The sequence below is a fragment of the Sparus aurata genome, chromosome 9, assembly GCF_900880675.1.
Source record: "Sparus aurata chromosome 9, fSpaAur1.1, whole genome shotgun sequence".
NCBI lineage: Eukaryota > Metazoa > Chordata > Actinopteri > Spariformes > Sparidae > Sparus > Sparus aurata.
In genome coordinates, this window is record NC_044195.1 from 8,678,571 (window position 1) to 8,699,423 (window position 20,853).

The following is a 20,853-nucleotide window of genomic DNA, read 5'->3' on the forward strand; positions in this document are numbered from 1 at the left end:
CTGACCAAGTAGAGACAAACACTTCCGCTCTAGCTATTTTGGGGTACTGAGAGAAGTCATTTCATAGTTTTTAACTGCAAAACCACTGACTGTAAAACAAACATGTCTGACCACTAATAAAATAATCGAAATGGTTGGCTGCAACGAAAAAACGTATAGTATTTTGGAGTTTGTTTTCTAATAACCGAGACAACTCAATAAAGTCTCTTATCAAGCGTGTTGTGCTTCTTCAGGGAGCGTAGACAAAAGCAACAGATAAAAAACAATCGAGCAGAAAAAGACAGACACAAGCTGTCACTTACAACACACAGTTGTGATTCACCACTGGTCCTAAATACTTGTTTGTAACAGTGTATTGTACTTTATTGGACAAGCTAGTGATACGTGGTGACAACAAGATTGTTTTTCTTTTAGTGTTTGTACCGATATGTGATCGACTGGTTGAGTCTGAAAGAGCTGCACAGGAAACACAACACAAGTTTAGCTAGCAGCCGCATTTCAGAGGTAAGAGGAGAAACTAACTGACCACAAAACACTTTACTTTGAAGGAAGAAACGTTAGCTTGATTTAAAACATGTACGGGCATACGTTAACATTATATCACATTTCAGGAGCTACATTTATCCAGGAACTTCACCACGTGGGTTCATGAACAACCGGTGTGCTATGGTTAGGTGTACTCGATTCGTTGTACAGTGGTTGCTAGGCGGACGGGGTTTGTCGCGTGTTGTGTTAATTATCAAGGCTGAACCGCTAAACCCCGACCACGCGGGCGATTAGGTAGTGACGAAACAAGCACCACGCTAACTGTGCGGACCAGCGTGCTATACCTCGCTAGAACCGTGTTAAAAGTAAAGTTGTAGGTTAACTGCGCATATTTAAAATCTGGTCAAACATACGCTAGTGACAGTAATACACAGGCACACATATAGTGACATTAAAGTGACACCAACGGGGGAGAATACACATCGAAACAATCAGACTCACTCTGGACCATCAGAGACGCATTATAAACCGTTTTAAGGTACGCATTATGATTACACTAATGATGGCATATAGCAGAAGAAGGTCCGTCATTAATGTAATGTTTAGTGCCTTATGCTTCAATGTTTTGGGGGGATTTATTACTATATGGTGTAAAGCATGGGATAACATACATAATTGATCAGAATAGAAATATGAATCGCAATGCACACATACATGCTTTGTAGTTAAGTTTTTACAATATATTTTCAAAAATATCATGAATATTACCATGTATAAATTGCCTCAGACACACTGTAGATTCCCATGGGAGCAGTTTAGGAATATTACAGTGTTTTTTCTCATGAAATGTTGTGGTCTGGATGTGTGTGCTCCAGTATAAATTGGACCTGAGGTTTTTTCTTGTCACTGCAATGTATTCCCCCCCCCCCCCTTATAAGTGATCAATCAGAGTCTCTTATGTGTTTTTGTGAAACAGTTATCACCATCACTTTAGGCTGCCGGTCATGGGGTTGACCAAGCAGTACCTGCGCTATGCCGCCAGCGCAGTGTTTGGAGTCATCGGCAGCCAGAAAGCCAACATCGCGTATGTGACCCTCAGAGGGGGAGAGAAGGGGCGCTACGTTGCTGTGGCTGCATGTGAACAGGTGTTCATCTGGGATGTCCGAAAGGGAGAGAAGGTGAGATTGTGCAGTAGATATAACAGCAGCGGAGCAACGGTCCAGGAAACGTCTTCCAACTCATATACACTAGATTTAAACCAGCCACCGTGTCTCTGTCCAGGTCCTGATCCTGCAGGGACAGAAACATGAGGTGACCTTCCTCTGCCCTTCACCCGATGGCATCCATATCGCTGTGGGATACGAAGATGGTGCTGTGAGAATCTTTAGCTTGCTGAATGGAGAGAGCAACGTCTCTTTCAATGGCCACAAGTCTGCCGTCAGCGTCATACGCTATGACAAGCTCGGAGCTCGGCTCGTCACGGGCTCCAAGGTAAGTCAGGAAGGGTTTTAATGATTTTTGTCGAGGTGATTTTCACACTGTTTCAAAATTGTACACAGGGTCGGCGTGTTAAGTGTTACAATCGGCAGAAGACAAAGTGGGTTGAGGGAATCCTTTATTTGTGTCCTGACTTGATCAAATCGGTCAAATTCCAGTCTGGATTCAGGCCTAATGGTTTGTTGCCTATTTGTCACAGCATGCGTTACACATGTTATTACATTTTCCTCCTCCCTTTAGGACACAGACGTGATCGTGTGGGACATCATCAATGAGTGTGGGTTGTACAGGCTCAGAGGCCACAAAGACGTCATCTCCGAGGCCTTGTTCCTCAAAGACAAGAACCTCCTGGTCACGAGGTAACACAGCTTTTACCTGCTGCCTTCGCTGATTCACCAATTTATTGATAACATGTAGATTCTTAAAACACTAACACATTATTACAGTAATGTCAGTGATTGACTATGTATTTTATTGAGGATCATTGAGGACTAGAGGTTGAAAGATAGTTCTTTTTCTTAATAACAAAACACTGAGATGCACTGCCCGGCCAAGAAAAATCTAACATATTCACAAAAATCTGAAATCCAAAATTTTCACTGGATCGTCTTTGGCTTTGATTATGGCACACATTTGCTGTGGCATCGTTTGATAAGCTCATGCAGTGTCACAACATTTATTTCCGGCCAGAGTCGTATTCATTTTTCACCAAGCTCGTGTACTGATGATGGGAGATACAGGTCGCTGTCTGACGTCTTCTCCAGCACAACCCAAAGATTCTCAATGGGGTTAAGGTCTGGACTCTGTGGCAGCCAGTCAATGTGTGTAAATGACGTCTCATGCTCAATGAACCACTGTTTCGCAATTTGAGCACAATTAATGGTGGCATTGTCATCTTGGATAAGCCCGTGCCATCAGGGAAGAAAAAGTCCATTGATGGAAAAACCTGGTTATTCAGTACATTCACGTAGTCAGAGCTGACAACATGTTTTGGGCAGATAACGATGCTGAACGTAGACCTGACCAACTGAATACACCCCAGATTATAACACTGCCCCCACAGGCTTGTACGCTAGGCACTAGGCATGATGGCTGCATCACTTCATCTGCCTCTCTTCTTACCCTGATGCGCCCATCCCTCAGGTACAGGGCAAGTCTGGACTCATCAGACCACATGACCTTCCTCCATTGCTCCAGAGTCCAATCCTTGCGCTGCCTAGCAAGTTGATGCCTTTTTTCCCATTAGCCTCACTGATGAGTTGTTTTCTTTAGGGCTACACAGCCGTTTGGTCCCAATGTGGGGATGCTCTGACTTTCACAGTTAAACATAGCTGTGAGCTCTACTAGTGATTTCTACCATTTCATTTGATCTCCACTGAAGATGTAGAAGAGTCAAACTTTTGGTCCACTCTATCCTCAGTGGTGACAGAGGTCAAGCGTATGTTAAAAGACAAACTGAACAAAAATCATTTTTTTACTTTGTATGTACAGTAAATACAACAAGCATGCAGGTTAAAGCTACGCTACACAACTTCACACTGTCTTTTATGCAACCAGACAGCCGTATGACCTGCATGTGGATTTCATTAGTGCTACTGTGTTTTAAATGATATGATCCTAAATTGAATAGTTTTTTTAAGCTAATAACCTTTTTAAGCCATTAGATTTAATAACATTGATAACATCCTCGTAGGGTTTTCACTGATCAGAACAAGATCTGCACTGCTGTGAACAAAGTGTGTGTCTGTGTGTGTGTGTGTGTGTGTGCTCTGCCCCTGTACAGCTCTAAGGACAGTTTCGTGAAGTGGTGGGACCTGGACACACAGCACTGCTTCAAGACCATGGTGGGCCATCGCAGTGAGGTGAGGGGCTCCTGACTCTGCAGTCATTCACACAAACGGAGTGACGCCCTGACAAGAGGAAGAGCAACTCAAAGTACACGGCACACGAGCCAGACTAGCTGAGTGAGAATGTGCAGCGGTTACTGGATTGGTTACTAAACACACGCAAACATAACTGGTGTTGTCAGAGAACTCGGAGCAGGTTTCACTTGTGATTGCTCTTCCTCTGACTTTTCAGCCCTGCTTTTTCTAAAGCAGAGCTAATTTAGTTTCAGTCTTTTGAGTTTTGCCTGAAAACATAATTTGATTTTATTACTGCTGTTGACATTAGGCCAGCGAGACAGGATTTATTAGCTTAACCTAATAGAGGCTGATGATTAGATCACTGTGGCTCCTCTTTGTGAAACAGTATTCTCCATTACACTCTACTGTTACATCTCTCTATTTGTTGTCAGCAAGCCCTTGGACTTCAGCGGAAAAAAAAAATAAGCTAAGAGTTTGAAATAGTCCAGATGTGCAGTTTTTACATGACATGTTTAGCATTGTATATTTTCGTGCGTATTGAGTGGTTTAAGTTAGTCTGGAAGCTATTTGTTAAACGGCAGCAATTTAATGTTGACCGGTCCTTGGACTGCTGGTAAAGACTTGGAGATGTTTCTTTGGTCTTCATCAGACAGTAATTACAAAAAAAGAGTCCATTGGAGTGTTTGGATTTTTTGAGTTTATTGTTTATTTTCTGTGTGTATGTGTGTGTGTGTTTGTGTGTAAGGTGTGGGGCATGGCACTGCTGAACCAGGAGAACAGGCTGTTAACAGGATCAGCAGACAGTGAACTTCGAGCGTGGGACATCAACTACCTGGAGGAGGTGAGGAAGAACACAGCTGGATTCTGTTCTCAATACATGCCAGCTGCTCAGCTCACTGTAACCGCCTGATACCGGGAAGAACTGGGAAGTTAGCTTGAGCTCTGTTAGCCACCATTGATAAGTCCCAACTATAAACCTTACTAAAAGAGAATAAATAAAGGAGACCGAAAAGCTTTGAATTGCTAGAAGATGAAGTTTGAGTGAACATAATATAGTCTTATGCGCAAAATGAAATGTGATAATAGGAAAGCTGATAAATAAGTTTGATCATATTTAGTACCACAACAGTGACTTAATAGAGAAAATAATGACTGTATATTTATGTTTAAATAAGTCAACATACACTACTCAAAATGAGTTAGGGATATTGGGATATGGGACAAATCCAGATTTGTCACAGAATATATATTATATATAATATACCATTAAAGGTCCAGTGTGTAGGATGTAGGGGGATCTTGTGGCAAAGATGTAATATGATAATTACCTTTTTGTTCGTAAAACTAAGAACTTTTGTGTTTTTGTTACCTCAGTCTGAGGTTTTATATCAACAGAGGGAGTGGGTCCTCTCCACCATGTTGCACCGCCATGTTTCTACAGTAGTCCCAAATGGACAAACCAAACACTGGCTCTAGAGAGAGCCTTTCAGGTTTTTAGCAGTCAGTGTAGTAGAGGGTGAAATGAGGGGTGGTCAACTGGTTTGATTTGCAACCTCACTGCAAGATACTACTAAATCCTAAGTACTTGACCTTTAAAGCAGCCAGACAAAGAAAAACTGATGTTCCCTTACAGTGTGCTGTAACAGTTCTGTCTGTCTGTCTGTCTGTCTGTCTGGCTGCCTGTCTGTCTTTCTGTCTGTCTGTCTGTCTGTCTGTTTGCTTCCTGCTCAGGAGAAAGCTGAGGGTGAGCCCAAAGTGAAGAAGGGGAAATCTCTGCTGGATGATGACGATGATGAAGACGATGAGGAAGGCGCGGATGAAAGTCTTGAGGAGGTATGACAAGAGTCGCAGTTTATATTTATATTCTTCAGAGAAAAAACTGTATTTTTATATACGTTGTTTTAGTCCTTATCAAGTGATGGAGGTATAAAGGCTACATCTCTGGATCGTAGTACCATGGAACACAGTACCATTAGTCTCTCAGAACAGTTATTAACAGCGTCTGTTTAAATGTGATATATTAAGTGTGCCACATTTACACTTCTCACTGATGAATTGTGTTTTAATGGTGAGGCTGTTGTGCCTCAGAAAGTATTTTTCAGCTCCACCGACAGCAGTGCTCCATCTTAAGCTCAAATAAATCTTCCCTTTAGTGTACGCGGTGTAAGCTTTGTCCTCGCTCTGTCTTTCTTTCTCTCCCTAGCGGATTTTGAGTTGTAAGAAAGCCGGCTCTATCCTGAGAGAGGCCCGAGACAGAGTCGTCTCACTGACAGCAGACGCCAAGGCCAGAGTCATCGCCTGCCATGTGAGTATCGAAGAGTGTTCTGGTTCTCTGACAGGTTAAGAAATATCTTGGACACACAGGTGTCAAATTGTCACAACATGAATAATATCAACATACTGAGATATTCTGAATATTTTTAGATTATAAGCATGCATAATGGTGGATATGGAAGATACATCAGAGACACAATAAAGCAAAGCACTAGCTTAGAATCATTTTGAAATCTCAGGAGGAGGAGCTGGAGGAGTACGGCCGGATCAGGACGACCATTAGTTTTGGGGGTTTTCCCAGCACTGTTAAATCAAATAGGTGCTCATCAGTGGCTGTGTGGCTGATTTAGCACACTAACTGCATTCACACTGCCCTTTCAGTGCAGGAATCATGCGCAGATACAACGCCTTGCCATCTTTGTCAAAGTTACAGTTACGGCGAGGGGGGTACAGTTTGACTGTGGCTCCGATCCGCCTCTGAAGGTAGAATCAGAGCCGGCGGCTTTGTGAAAATGAAAGAGCATGACACAGGAGTGTGTCGGCCTGATGGTGTTCACAGTCTGAGAGCTAAACAGATCCTTTACTCAGCAAATGAAAGAGAAATGTCCAACAAAGCAATGTTACAGGACCGAGCTACAGTATTGTGGTAACGTGTAGTGTCCTTGGCAACTTGTGTAAGAAAAATGAAACCACATCCATACGTGGAAAAGTGTCTGTCATCCTGTCTGTCCTACTGAGTTTTCGTCACATTACTGCCCGAATAACAGCATCTGTCTCAGGCAGTTGATTTGCGGTGATTATGTGACGTGATTCAAAGCAAAAACCATTATTTTGTTGTTGTAGTTGTTGTTACTGGCTCTGGCAACTTGTATTAAAAAAAAACACTGCGAGGGTCAGCCGTCCTGACCGAGACTTCAGTGAACTTTCCCTCAGAAAACATCGTCCCTCCCCGAGTGAAAGAGTTAATTATCGTTGCGGTGATAATGCGGAGTCTCTGTGTGAAAAGTTCTCTTGATTCAGTGTTGAGGGCAGTCTTGTGGCTCTTCAGCCTGGTGATATAGTGACTTTGCTCATTTACAGCGGTTTCCCGTTAATTGTGTTATTTTCTATTTGCACAAGCATGAAACCCCTCCCTTGACAACCTATCAATTAGAGACGTTTTAATACCATCCTCTGTGGCCGCCACAACTTTCACATCTCCTTGTTGGGTTTGTTTGTCGTTCCTTAATGTTTGTCGGATTAGGAGCGCTGTTTATTGACAAGTTATTTCCTGTCATGCAAGGAGAGGCAGGATGAATGTGCTCTGCTGCGTTCAGCTGGCTGTCAGATGTAGTTTTTGTTGTGTTCTGTTTAAATGGATCAGTGTGTGGCAGCTGTTGGTTATTGTTTCTGATAGTTACAGGAAGATTGTCTGGACTCTAAAACTGGAAATACAGACAGATTTGTATTTGTTTTTTGTAGTTTTATATGGAATCAATGCACTTTGTGTTTATCAGAGTGTGTGACTATTGATGGGAGGTAACGATACACAGACGTCACGGCTCCTACCTCGATTTTGAGTTCTCCTTCTCCTTCTCCTCCTTCTCTTTCTCCTTCCTCCCACTGCTTCTTATTTTTCTTCTTCTTCTTCTGCTTTTACTCTGGCACATAAACACTCATTTTTCCTATGACTGTATGCACTTGAACCAAGACATCCAAAACATGATGATTAGGGATGAATAAATATACAGATACACCTCTAAATATATGATATTTATAGGCAGTTAATATCTCTGTACATATGTCTCCCCTCTCCGTCAGGGCAATGATTCTGTCCTGGAGCTCTTCACTGTGCTGTCAGAGGAGGAAGTGCAGAAGAAAATGACAAAGAAGCTGAAGAAAGCCAAAAAGAAGGCAGCCAAGTAAGTTTTGGTTACCACTGCTACGACTAATATTACTCCTGATTACAACATTCGGTGTAAAACCTTCTGCTACCTCTCATATAACTGTGTCTTCTACCTACTTCCATGTCTTCATCTGCTAAGTTTAGCAGGTTTTTTTTGTTTTTTTAACATTACTGCACACCTGCTGCTACAACTGCCACTCCTTATACTGCTATTTTACTCACTTCCCCTACCTTTGCAAGTGCTTCTACAGTTTCTGACACTGCTGCACTCGTGTGTATGCAGCGGTTCCTCAGTCGCGGGGTTTTGATTGCAATGCTTGTTGAACGTCTGCCCCCTGCTGTAGAGCTCAGGAAGATGCAGGCGAGGAGGCAGCGGAGCCGGTGGTGGAGAGGATGCTGAAGGACGAGATCATCAGACTGACAAACATCAAGGCCTCCGCCAAGATCAGGTCAGTGTGGAGCCAAACATGACAGGAGCTCCTGGAGCTGGTTCTAAAGAAAAAACAAAACAAAAGCTGGCACTCCAAAGCACAGTCATTTATTTAGAAGAAGAAAGAAAGACATCAATCTTATCTTTATTTCCTAACCTCGTGCACACCTCTCCTCCATCTCCTCTCAGATGGGCGGAGTGCCTGTCCTGTGCAGGTGGTGAGCTGAAGGTGGCACTGCTGCTGCAGAACAACACCATCGAGACCTACAGCCTGAAGACTTCAGACAAGACCCCCGCGGCCAATAAGACGGCTCGCCTCACGCTCGGAGGCCACCGCACCGATGTGCGCACGCTGGCCTTCAGCTCGGACAACCTGGCCGTCCTCTCCGCCTCTGGGGACACCGTCAAAATCTGGAACAGGTGAAGCTGTCTCAGTCCCAGCTTGTCTTAGAGATGTCTTTGAAGTGTTACTGAGTGGTGGTCTAACAGGATGTGCCCCCCCCCCCCCCCAACATTACAGGTCGACTCTGCAAGTGATCCGCACGATGGCCTGTGAATACGCCCTCTGCTCCCTCTTTGTGCCTGGAGACAGACAGATCATTCTGGGAACCAAGGTAATCAACTCACTGAGACACTGTGGAGCAGGGTTTATGGTAGAAGTTCATCTTATTTTCCTTGTAGAAGAAGTTTCAATAGCTGGTTAATTAATCTGTGTAATTTCCACCTTTGCATAAATGTGCTGCTGTGTGGCAGCCGGTTCATTGTTTCAATTTAAAGTTTCAATGAAGAACTTCTGTGTGACAGAAGGACGGGGTTGCTACTGAGACTACAGACATTCGAGGAAAAGTCTTCTGTTGTTAATGTTTTGGGTTTGTTTTATCTGTCAGAGTGGGAAGCTGCAGATCTTTGAGTTGGCCTCAGGAAGCCTGCTGGAGACTGTGGACGCCCACGATGGAGCCGTGTGGTCTCTGTGTCTCGCCCCGGACCAGGTAAACATGACCATCTGCCTGTCTGTCTGTCTGCAGTCACACCCGTCTTTTCTTACTGTTTCTTACCATGTCATCGTCAGAGTTCAACAACTGGCTTCTCTCGCTTTTTCATTTGTTGTCTGTGTGTCATTCCTGTAGAGGGGGATTGTGACAGGAAGTGCAGATAAGACAGTAAGGTTCTGGGACTTTGAGCTGATAAAGGACGAAGGGACTGGCCAGAAGTAAGTCACCAGCTTGTTCACTGTTCAAGTATCAGTACGGTGCATTTAGGATGATCTCACACGTCCTTGCATCTAGTTTAAGTACTCAACTGTAACAGAAACCTTTTGTTAAAGGTTGTTTTTAATATTAGACTGCACAATGAATCCAAATATCATCAAGATCACAATATTTCCAAGTGCAATATTCAGTTAGCGGAAGCTACAATTTTTTGATGAAGGTAAAGAGTATATGACAAAACAGCATTATAAGCATTATAGTTATACAACAGGAAGTACAGTAGTGCTGTGGTTTGTAAAAAAAACACGTTTGTTTGGTACAGACCCCAACAAGTACCACATCATTCGGATTTTAATAGTTTTCTCAGTGATCTTTTACACTGATTGTGAATCATATTGCAACCGTAGCATCTGTTAGAATAGTCACAACATGATTTTATATATTTTTTTTCAACAGTAGTACATATAATCTGTACTAAATACGAAGTAGACTTCATGACTGTTTCATATCAAGTCCTATTACTATTCTATAGGAAATTCAGAAGTGAAAATTGTCATATTTAATATTGTGTTCAAATGACATATGGTGTGTGTGTGTGTGTGTGTGTGTGTGTGTGTGTGTGTGTGTGTGTGTGTGTGTGTGTGTGTGTGTGTGTGTGTGTGTGTGTGTGTGTGTGTGTGTGTGTGATACAGGAGGCTGACGGTGAAACACACGCGCACTCTGCAGCTGGAGGAAGACGTCCTGTGTGTGAAGTTCTCCCCTGACCACAGACTGCTGGCTGTGTCTCTGTTGGATTGCACCGTCAAGATCTTCTACACAGACACACTCAAGGTACATAAATACATGTTGTACATGACATTACACAAAGAGTAGAACTGCCCTTCAATCAATACGACTGTTCTGTGTAAACCTGCTTCATTTCTGGTGTAATAGATTGTGTTGACTTCATATCTCTCCTCCTTCTTTCTCCGCTCCAGTTCTTCTTGTCTCTGTATGGACACAAGCTGCCTGTACTGTGTCTGGACATCTCACATGTGAGTACTGTCGAGCTGCAAAATCAGCTGCTTTTAGGCCTCAATGATAAGATGTCGATATGGTTCATTTTGCAAGATGATGAATCAACGACTCAGAAAAATTCTCTTTCATTAGATCCTGATTGTAAACAGAATGTATGGTAGGGTTATATTAGCAGCTGGGTCAGGTTCAGCTCACGACGGTCACATCCCAGCTGGACTGCAGGTGTTGGGATTGTTAATTATCGGCATCTTGGTGTTGAATGAGATGCTTTTTGATGTTTGTTGTCGGTGCAGTTTGTGTAATCAGTTTCAGGCTCCAGCGGTATCTGTTTCCTTCATTATTCATTTATTATTTGACTGGGGTATACAGTGTGTGATGGTGTTTGTGTAAAAAAAAATCTGGGCTCGCATGTGTTGCATTATATAGTATAAAACAATGTGTTTCTGATACGCACTTAGCCTACTCAGACAAGACGTGAGGGAAACAAGCATCCTTCTTCTATAGATTCTTGCGGAGGACCTGATGACAATGCACATGAACTCAGCTTTGTCTGTGTCAGCTGCACAGAGACGGAGGCACTTTTTTAAAAACTTCTCCTGCAGTGTTAACTCTGCTGCTCGTAGTGGCCAACTTTCTTACCTAAGCTACCTGTTCCACCCATGGAACCTAAAAAAGAAGGTCGCTGAATCTTTCTTTGGGGCCAGACTGTGGTGACAGCAGTGCTGAAGTCAACTACATCGTATGACTTCTGATAAAGAAATGCCTCCAGAAAATGAAAGAACACATTTCAGAATCAGAGAGTTGGTTAACCACTATGACAAATCTGAGGAGAGGAACAATGTGTTGAAAAAAGAAGTTGTGTTAACCTCCTCTCTGAAGTGTGTTCTTTCATTTTTATGGAGGCATTTCTCCATCAGAAGTCATACGATAGTCATATGTTGGTTTTAGTTGGTTTCCCATGCATCTCCTATTGACTTGAACACAGCTGACACCACAGTCATTCTTTAATGAAAATCATACCTTTCGATATCTCTAAATACCCAGATACACCACAATACCTTGATACCAGCCAAGACTAACTGACCTCGTCTGAAGTACAGTGATGTTGACCCACAGTCCCGGCTCATGGTCTCTGATCTTGTGTTAACCAGGACAGCACGATCATCGCCACTGGCTCCGCCGACAGGAACGTGAAGATCTGGGGTTTGGACTTCGGCGACTGTCACCGCTCCATGTTCGCTCATGACGACAGGTAACGCCCAGCGACGAGGACCCAAACCAAACAGTCCGTGTGTTCGCTGGAACAAAAAAACGGCGTACATCAAATATGTGGTGGTGAAATCACTCCTGGGCTCTCGAGTTTCCAGCTCTGACTTCATGTGTTGTGTTCAGGGACTGTGATCCATGTCCTGTTAACTCACGCTGCCCGGTGACTTCACACCAGCTGCTCTTTCATCTCCCCGCTCATCTGTTCTCTCGTGGATCGTCTCACTTTGTCCTTGGTGTTTTTTTTCTTGTTCTGCATTTCTTATTTTCAGCCTCCCTGTGTTCATTTAGTTTTCTTTCAACCTCATTCTTTGTTACTTCTGAGCTTTTTTCTGTGTCTTTCTGTCGTTCTTCCCTACTTTCAAGCTCTCGATTTATTCTGCATATTATCTTTGCTCTCGGCTGACTTTCCCTTTCTACCCTCTCCCTGTTTGCTCTCCACAGCGTCATGTTCCTCCAGTTCGTCCCGAAGACTCATCTCTTCTACACAGCAGGGAAGGACAAGAAGATTAAACAGTGGGACGCTGACAAGTTTGAGCACATCCAGACGCTGGAGGTGACATGTTTCTCTCTGCTCTCGATATTTGAGGTCGAGTGGTGTAGCCCGAGGACCACACCTCATTTGTCAGCTGTGAACCAGATTTGTTGAACCGAGTCCAAAACTAGATACGGAGCAATTGCTGATTTGTGGGGTGATCACTTGTGTGCAGTTGTTAGCAGTTTGAATGATGATTTGCATTTGAAAGACGGTTCATAGGAAGGATGTAACGCCATTTACACAACAGAAATGTGTTATTCATCGCCACTAAGACGACTAAACCCTTCCAGGCTGACATTTGGCCCTTCTCTCTGCCTCGCAGGGCCATCATCGGGAGGTCTGGTGTCTGACCATCAGCCCAAACGGTGACCACATTGTGTCGTCATCTCACGACAAATCCCTGCGCCTGTGGGAGAGGACCAGGGAGCCCATCATCCTGGAGGAGGAGCGGGAGATGGTGAGGTGGCGGACAGGGCAGACACAGACGACTTCACAGCACACAGTTTCTCTGTTTTTATTGACCGAGCCTGTTTTTATCTTGACAGGAGAGAGAGGCTGAGTTCGAGGAGAGCCTGGCCAAAGGAGACGCGCCTGTGGTGAGTGCTCACTTTTCAACCTCCTGTCATCATCAGCATCTTTTTACTTTACACCAGACACTAACATGTATTTTAATTTGTTCAGCCCTAAAAGATAAACAACAGTTCACTTGTTTATTTTAGTTAACTAACACTGAGCTAAAAACTACAGCTAGGAGTGAAAAAACATTTTAGTTTACTGAAATTAATGTAAAAAAACAACTGAAAACCATTTTGTGTGGCTCCGGGTTTAAGTCCTGTCCTGGGGGCCTTTTGCTGCGTGTCACCCCACCTTCTTCTCACCCTGTTTCCTGTCATCTCTGAAGCTGTCCTGTCAATAAAAAGCCATACATGGGCCAAAACCCCCCAAAACAAAAAAAACAACAATATTGTATACTTTCAAAACACACTAAAACAAAATAAATCCAGAAAATGTCTTTAGTCTTTGTCAATTTGGTTAAATCTGTCAAAACAACAAGCACAAAAAGGCATCCCGGTCTCAATATGTTTATTGAGACTGGGAGTCAATAGAGTGTAGTAATGAGTCCAAAAACCCAACGCTAACACATTTTGCAGTTCTGGTTCCCTCATCTCAGTGTCTGAGTTTTCAAATTTGTTTTTGTGTAAATGCCTGAAATAAGGTGTGTGGTTACCACAGGCCAAAGATATTTACATGTTTTGTTCCACAACATAAAATACATCATTAAATGTCCCACAGTTTGATTGTTAAACTCTTAGGTGTATAAAAAAGAGACTACAGAGGTTTTCAGGAACATTAAACGTCATCACAGCAAACACAGAGACTCATCTGCCCACTAGTCCGTCTCTACAGGCCCACTTTAGTAACAAACTATTCTAACTCGAACCTCACAACTTATACATTGATCAGTTTATAGAAAACCTGTATAGTTATTGTGTAGAGGATGCTTAGTGGTGGTGATGTTTAAAGTCGTGTGACTGTGATGTCGTCTGTTAATAGTCTGACATTAGAAGTTTTTGAATGGAATCATCTGTCCAACTAACTGAATTGAAGGAATTTTACAAATGATATCCCCGCTAAATCTCCAGTAGAGCTTCCTGTTATAATCAAAGCAGATCAGTCCTGCCGATGTGTACGGTGGATGTAAGTGACGCATTAACCCTTGTTTCCACAGGTACCTGGAGAGACGGAAGGAGAGGCAGCGCCGGCCGGCAAGAAGACCGTCGAGACAGTCAAAGCTGTGAGCTGACTTCACCTCTTGTAGCACGAATATCTTTCCCATTCTTATTAGATCGTAGTCATCTTAGCTGATGTCACTGAGATTAAAGTACATCTGAATGAGTAAGTTTGCGTTGTTATCGTATGTCTTTTCTGATGTTCGTGCGATTTCTTTGCAGGCGGAGCGGATCATGGAGGCTCTGGAGCTTTACAAAGAGGAAACCAGGAAGATGGAGGAGCACAGATATGCTTGCGCGAACGCAGGCAAAGAGGTAGAGGCACGATCCGGTAGTGACGCATTTCGACATCTCTGGAATTTGGCGTGGAGCTTAAAAAAACTCGTTTGTGAATTTCTATGATGTCAGGATTCTGATTTATCCGACAAATGTGACAAACGGCTGATGTTGTTTTGCAGCTGCCTCCACCAAAACCCAATCCTGTCCTGGTGGCTTATGGAAACGTTTCGGTGAGTAGATCGACGATGAAGATTGACGCCTCTCCGACACTGAGCATTGATATCACCAGTAAACCTACATATTGTTATCAGCTGTAGGTAACTGAGTCTGTCTCTGTCCTCCTCTCAGCCGTCCCGCCACGTTTTAGATGTCATAAAGAAGGTCAGATCGAGGTGAGACGCGAGCTCTGGGTTGACAACACCAAACCCACATGATATCTCACTCTGACCTCACCCATAAATATAATCACCGTCTGCAGTGCTCTGTGCATATAAACAGCCTGTGGCTTTCCCTTCTCCTTTGTGCTGTGATCACCAGTGAGCTGGAGGTTTCTCTGCTGGTCTTACCGTTCCCTTACATCCCTGAACTGCTGAGGCTGTTCAGCAGCTACATCAAGGAGGGCCTGGAGGTGGAGCTGGTCTGCCGCTGCCTCTTCTTCCTTCTCAAGTAGGTGCTCTGTACGTGTGTGTGTGCGTGTGTGTATGTGTGTGAAAGGGAAAACAAAACAACAAAGAGCAGAAACTGGATGAGCTTTTTTTTTTAATACATTTATTTAAATACCATGTTGCCCAAAAGTTAATTAGCTGCATTATCAGCAACCACGTCACAATTATAATTTTTTTTGTTTCTGAATATATGTCATTGTCCAAAAACACAGATCTGAGGATCATAAAATCCTCTTTCCTGATATGTTTCAAACTCAAATTAATGTTTCCTTTCAAAACACAAGTTCATTCATTTATTTTACAACGTGGATAGTGGAAAAAGAATTGTAAAAACAAAATGATTGACTTCTCGATGCCTAGATCAGGTTCAGAGCAAAAATAAAAAAAGTTGATGCAGTGTTCTCCCAGACATCTGAAGTAGCTGGGGGAAAAAAACAACAAAAAATGGCTTCCAAAATGATTTCAAAAGACTTTATTTACACCCTTTTTAAGCTGAAATCTTCACTGGAGCTGCTAAACTTATAGCACTAGGGCACACCCAATTTTAAATGGGTGCACAAGCTCGACTATACATCAAGGGTGTAAATAACGTCTTTTCAGATCAATTTGGTATATCAGGGCTTAGGTAGACTTGGATTATACCACTAAAATGATACCTGGTTTACCATCGACTGTCTGCCTGAAGCCATGTGAATGCAGCATTAAAAGGCCTCTCTTCCCTTTAGATAACAATTAGAAGAACAAGTAGAAGAAAACCTTGCAACTAGTATTCAGGGTAATTAAGATATTAGTTTCTAGTTAGAACAATTTTAGTGTTACTATTCTGAAAGTAGAATATTAGAAGAGGAGTCTTTATTTATGCCACATATCTTACAATGTACATCATGGTGAAGCAGGAACTCGTACAGCGTGCACCCCACGGTGACCGGGAACGTGAATCTCTCGTAGAGCAAATCTAACTGCAAATGTAGATCTGCACAAGCTGCAGGTGCTTGCAGTATGCAGTACTGGGCTGATCTGACAGTGTTGTCTGTTTCTTTCAAGGATCCACTTTGGTCAGATCTCCAGCAACCAGATGCTGCTGTCAGTCATAGATGAGCTACGGACCAACACTCTCTCTAAAGTGCGCGAAATCAGAGTGAGTAACATCTGTGAAAGAGATTTGGTCACGAGGAAAGTTTTTTTTTGTCATCCTGACCAACGCGATCATCGCACCCTCCCTTCCTCATTTCCTCATCACTTCTGCTCCCTGTGTGTCTCAGGACGTGATGGGCTTCAACAGCGCCGCGCTGCAGTTCCTCCAGCGGGAGATCGAGAGCAAAGAGGACGTGATGTTCTTCGCTGAAGCCACGGGCCAGCTGAAGGACAAGAAGAAGAGGAGGAGGAAGAGGGAGCGGGCCATCCTGACCATCGCCTGAATCCTTATGGACATTCTGGACTGTTTGTGTATAAACATCCTCTCCCCATCTCCTCCCAGCTGTCTCCAGAGGCCTCACGCTGTTGGTTTTTGTATGTTATGAATTTCTGGTCGGATGTAACGCAGTGTTATTCAGCGACACGCTTCATTTCCCAAATAAACTGCATCGGACTTTTTCTCACAGTACTTCAGGTTTTATGGGGGGCTTTTAAAACAAATAAATCCTCCGCTGCAGAGAGAAATGTAGTGTGTATACACAGCAGCTCCCTCTGCTGCTGCAGCTCTCTATAAAATACATTCATATACGGCTGAGCTCTGAATACATTTCATGTTTAAATCAGTACCAGTGCTCCCCTCCGTGATCACCACACACAGAGGACAGCTATGATTTAAGCTGCTCTCTGTCCTACAGGCCCAAAGGGAGCGATTCAGGTCCGGAGCCAACCGGGCTAAAGATGGTTTGGACATGAAACCTGTCAGGAGTACCTGAGCTCCGGACCACCTGGGTGTCCCACAGAGCAAGTCTCCAGCTAGACGCTGAGAAAAAACGACCCTGATCCCCCGTTGGCCTCGCCACAGCCGTCCAGCACTGAAGTCAGGGAGATGTAGCTTGACTTTACAGCCCTGTTAACTGTGCCTGAATTTATAGTCCCGAGGCTTGCTAGATGTGGTAAACATATTTCATAGCAGGGGGGAGAAAATCTCGGTTTTCAGCTCCGCGTTTCACCCAAAAGTGAACAGTGGACGTTGTGGAGTGCCCGGCCCCACTTATCGCGTGACCTTTACAAAAGTTTCACACCCACATCAGACACTTCATTTTCCACAAGTGTGTTTATTTCCTGACCGTGGGGCGCTTAGGAATAATGAAATGAACCCTTTAAAACACCTCGCGCTCACTATTCGTGTTTTAATCTCACGGCGGACAAAAAACAAATTAACTCTGTATTTACGGGGTTGTTAAAAAAAAGAGGCCAGCCGCTCTTTATGGGGCTGGATTTGGTCTCTAGGCCGTAAATGTCACACCTACCAAAATTAAAAATTCTTCAGGAATATCCCAGACTGCACTCTCACACTCGCACAGCACTTACAGCGTATTAGCACCCATAACTGCAGTTTAGATTAACAATCACACACTGGGTTTAAAAGAGGGAAAATGCAACGCAGAAGTGAAGGTGTTTCACCTTAATTTGAGCCAAACGTGTAAATAATCCTGTGACATTTTATTGCAGTGGCGTCGCTGTACAAGACACAGTTCAGCAAATTTCAAATGGCTCAAAATCCGAACATGAAATCCCGCAGCAATATTTGCTGGGTGTTGTGCTCGGCAACAGAACACGAGCAGTGTAAATGAAATGTTGACAACGTTTCTGGCCTTTCTGCAATCAGTCCTGAATGTATTGTTCATCTGAGCCGTGTTTTCTTACAGTCTCAAGACACCAGCGAGGCGTTGCAGAAAGTTTGATCACTTTCAGTTTGTGCTCTCAACCACTGGCCACAAAATGAGTCTGACCTCAAATAACTTAAAGGATAACTACTCATTTTACACATTAAAGTCTGTTTACAGGTCTTTGGGAGGAAGTTGCTAAGTTGCATTGTGGGTAAGGTGTGGAATACGAAAGGAGATATCTCTGGTTCTGCTGTATCAATTCTGATTTTCATTTGTTTTTTAAATTGTCCATAATAACTCCAACAGTGTTACAGGAGTGACATGTTAGACCAGTGGACTGCTTTTCTAAACCTGGTGTCTACATTACCCACAATGCAGTTTACCCACTGAGGGTAATTTATCAGATTGCATTCCGCGTCCTCTGGAGCCACAAAAAGCTTTATACTACTTTTTTCACACACACAGAGGTACTCCCCGAGACCTGTACACACACTTTAATGTGGAAAGGTGGAGTTGCCCTTTAAAGGCTCCTGTTCAGCAGCTTGATGTTGGATTTTAACTTCAAGTGATTTTTTTTTTTTAAATAAACTTTAGCTATGTTTCAGTTGTTAACACATGTAAACCAGGAACATATGATCACCTAATGACCCAGTGTGCTGACAGTACGGATACGGTTTTAGGCACCAATCACATGGAACACATCATGGACATTTCATTCCGTTTATGTGTAGGCTTGCACTAGTAGGAAATTAGAAACATCTTAATTTATGACTGAAAGTCTTAAGAAGATTTTCCATTACATTTAAATTCAACACATTTCAGCATATTTATTCTGTTGTTCAGGCACGACACAGTCCAGTCACACACATTCACAATATACCGTCAAAGACAACATGTGTTTCATTGTTTTGATCTTAGTGGCAGTGTTGTTTAAAGAACCCCAGAGTCCTACTTGACTTAAAGTAGAGATATTTGTTAAAATACCAACAGTATCTGATTTAGGGTGATAAATGTACTTAATTATTGAAAGTAAATTATACATATATTGAGGTGTATTCATACACTGTGTAACAACAGCGACTATCAGATTTGATATTAAGCATTTGAACTATTATCAGATTCAGTGTTTGCTTGATCTAATTAACTTGTAAAATGTACTTAAGTATAGTATTAGAGCAAATGCACTTGGTTGCATTCCAGTGCTGCTTCATAGTGAAATTACTAAGAGTATGAATAACCATCAGGACACTGAACAGTCTGCTGTTGAGTCACTGGATGGCAGTCTTGTCTTTTCTTAAACTGGTTCCAGACTGCACCCTCTGGTGTCTGGACTCCATGTTCGGTGCTGACACACCACCTGCTGCAGCGCTCAGCCACATGACGGTAGAGAGTCCAGCGCTGGCTGCTGGCCACAAGTCAGAGATACTCTGGCAGGATAGTCCTCTCTGCACTGATACCCACTGATGGCATCACAGGCACTTCTAGTGCTGATGGGCTTGGGGCCATGTGTGAGCGCTCCTACAACACCGTCTGTCTTTCACAATGATTTTCTGTCACTGACACTAAAGTTTGGAGTTTAAAAGGTGGTGCTCTTTACTTATTGTTTAACCAGCGCTTACTGCTTGTGATAATGATAATACAAAAAATAGTAGTTATTGAATAGTTTACTGCGGTTTAGAAGGTAAGGAGTTACCAGGCAGTGAGTGTTAGTTCCTAGAATGTGCTGTGCCTCTACCACACAGTATGATGTTCATGTCACAGCCGGCATTTACATTACATCTTGATGGACAGGAGATAGTGTTGCTTTATGTGGTCTCCACTACTACAGTCTGTCATCATATGGTCTGCATGACATTATATACGATGGTCTCACGGCTGCTGACTTGATTTGGTGGTGTCTATAGCCGGTGAATGTGATACGAGCTATAAATGTGTATGACCCATACTTGAGATAGATGTTGTTGGCAGTGACAGGCCTCCTGTTACAGCAGCTCTCTGCACAACAACTCTAACACTGGCTTACTGAAGCTGAGTGATAGAGGAGCCCATAGGTGTGTTGGTATGTGTCCATGCTATATCAATAAATATCATTTTACCCACCGTCGACGTGCAACATGTCAATAAAAAAAAGGCATCTTATTGTGTGGGTTTTAAAATTATAACCATTAAAGGCAGCTGCTCAATTAGAAATTCAGCTCTGCCAGGTTTTAAAGCAGTAAATGGTCCAGTCAGCAGAATATTGAAAACATTTTAAAACATTATTTCCCAAGTTTAAAAGAAATGTAAATTAATATAATAAAAAATCACATTGTTACAACATGATCGCAGCTACAGGAATGTATGTGGGAGACACACACACACACACACACACATATACATATATACACATATATATATATATACAGTACATACATATATATACATACATATATATATGTATATGTAAATATATATATATATATATATATATATATATATATATATATATATATACATACATTTATTTTTTATTTTTTTTCCATACATCAGATGTATGTATGTTGAGCCACTGGGATGAGGCCTGTTGACTGATGTGTCCCACGGGCTGCTAGTTGACCTGACCTGGAAAAAGTCCCAAACCCTTGCACTCATCTTTTCTCGACTCGACGGCTGTAACTCCATCTCCCTCCCACCTCTGACTCATCCAGAATGCAGCAGCCCATTTTCTTACTGGTTCTAACTGATGACATCACATCACTGCTGTCCTGGCGTCTTTTCATTGGCTCCCCTGTCCACATCAGAATTGTTTTTAAGATTTTACTGATCACTTTTAAAGCCTGTCTGGAGAAATGTCGACCCCATATGAGCCTGTTTGCAGCTGGAGGTCCTCAGGAGGCCTTCCGGTCGTTCCAAAAGTCAAGGCTCGAATC

At 42.9% G+C, this 20,853-nt stretch overlaps 1 protein-coding gene across 3 annotated transcripts; it reads left to right on the forward strand.

Moving 5' to 3' along the window:
• Positions 1–358: 358 nt before the first annotated feature.
• Positions 359–16,740, forward strand: wdr3 (WD repeat domain 3). Of its 3 annotated transcripts, none has more exons than XM_030429437.1 (27): positions 359–504; positions 1,463–1,664; positions 1,768–1,977; positions 2,224–2,342; positions 3,767–3,845; positions 4,594–4,689; positions 5,580–5,681; positions 6,052–6,153; positions 7,923–8,023; positions 8,352–8,456; positions 8,627–8,857; positions 8,958–9,051; positions 9,325–9,426; positions 9,565–9,647; positions 10,338–10,476; positions 10,623–10,679; positions 11,814–11,914; positions 12,373–12,484; positions 12,789–12,923; positions 13,012–13,062; positions 14,196–14,261; positions 14,419–14,511; positions 14,655–14,705; positions 14,824–14,867; positions 15,013–15,141; positions 16,185–16,278; positions 16,403–16,740. In XM_030429437.1, exons 2-27 carry the CDS (start codon positions 1,491–1,493, stop codon positions 16,556–16,558), a joined length of 2,826 nt encoding a protein of 941 aa, XP_030285297.1. In that variant the 5' UTR covers positions 359–504; positions 1,463–1,490; the 3' UTR covers positions 16,559–16,740. The 3 variants fall into 3 exon arrangements, with proteins under 3 accessions (XP_030285297.1, XP_030285299.1, XP_030285298.1); XM_030429439.1 differs by having other exon boundaries at positions 5,583–5,681; XM_030429438.1 differs by lacking the exon at positions 359–504 and adding an exon at positions 517–1,024.
• Positions 16,741–20,853: the final 4,113 nt, after the last annotated feature.

Excerpts from the sequence above, each read along its gene's own strand:
- wdr3 (XM_030429437.1), top strand. The coding sequence starts at position 1,491 with ATGGGGTTGACCAAGCAGTACCTGCGCTATGCCGCCAGCGCAGTGTTT. Across the intron at positions 12,485-12,788 it reads AGCACATCCAGACGCTGGAG|GGCCATCATCGGGAGGTCTG; the intron begins GTGACATGTTTC and ends TCTGCCTCGCAG. Across the intron at positions 14,512-14,654 it reads GCGCGAACGCAGGCAAAGAG|CTGCCTCCACCAAAACCCAA; the intron begins GTAGAGGCACGA and ends GTTGTTTTGCAG.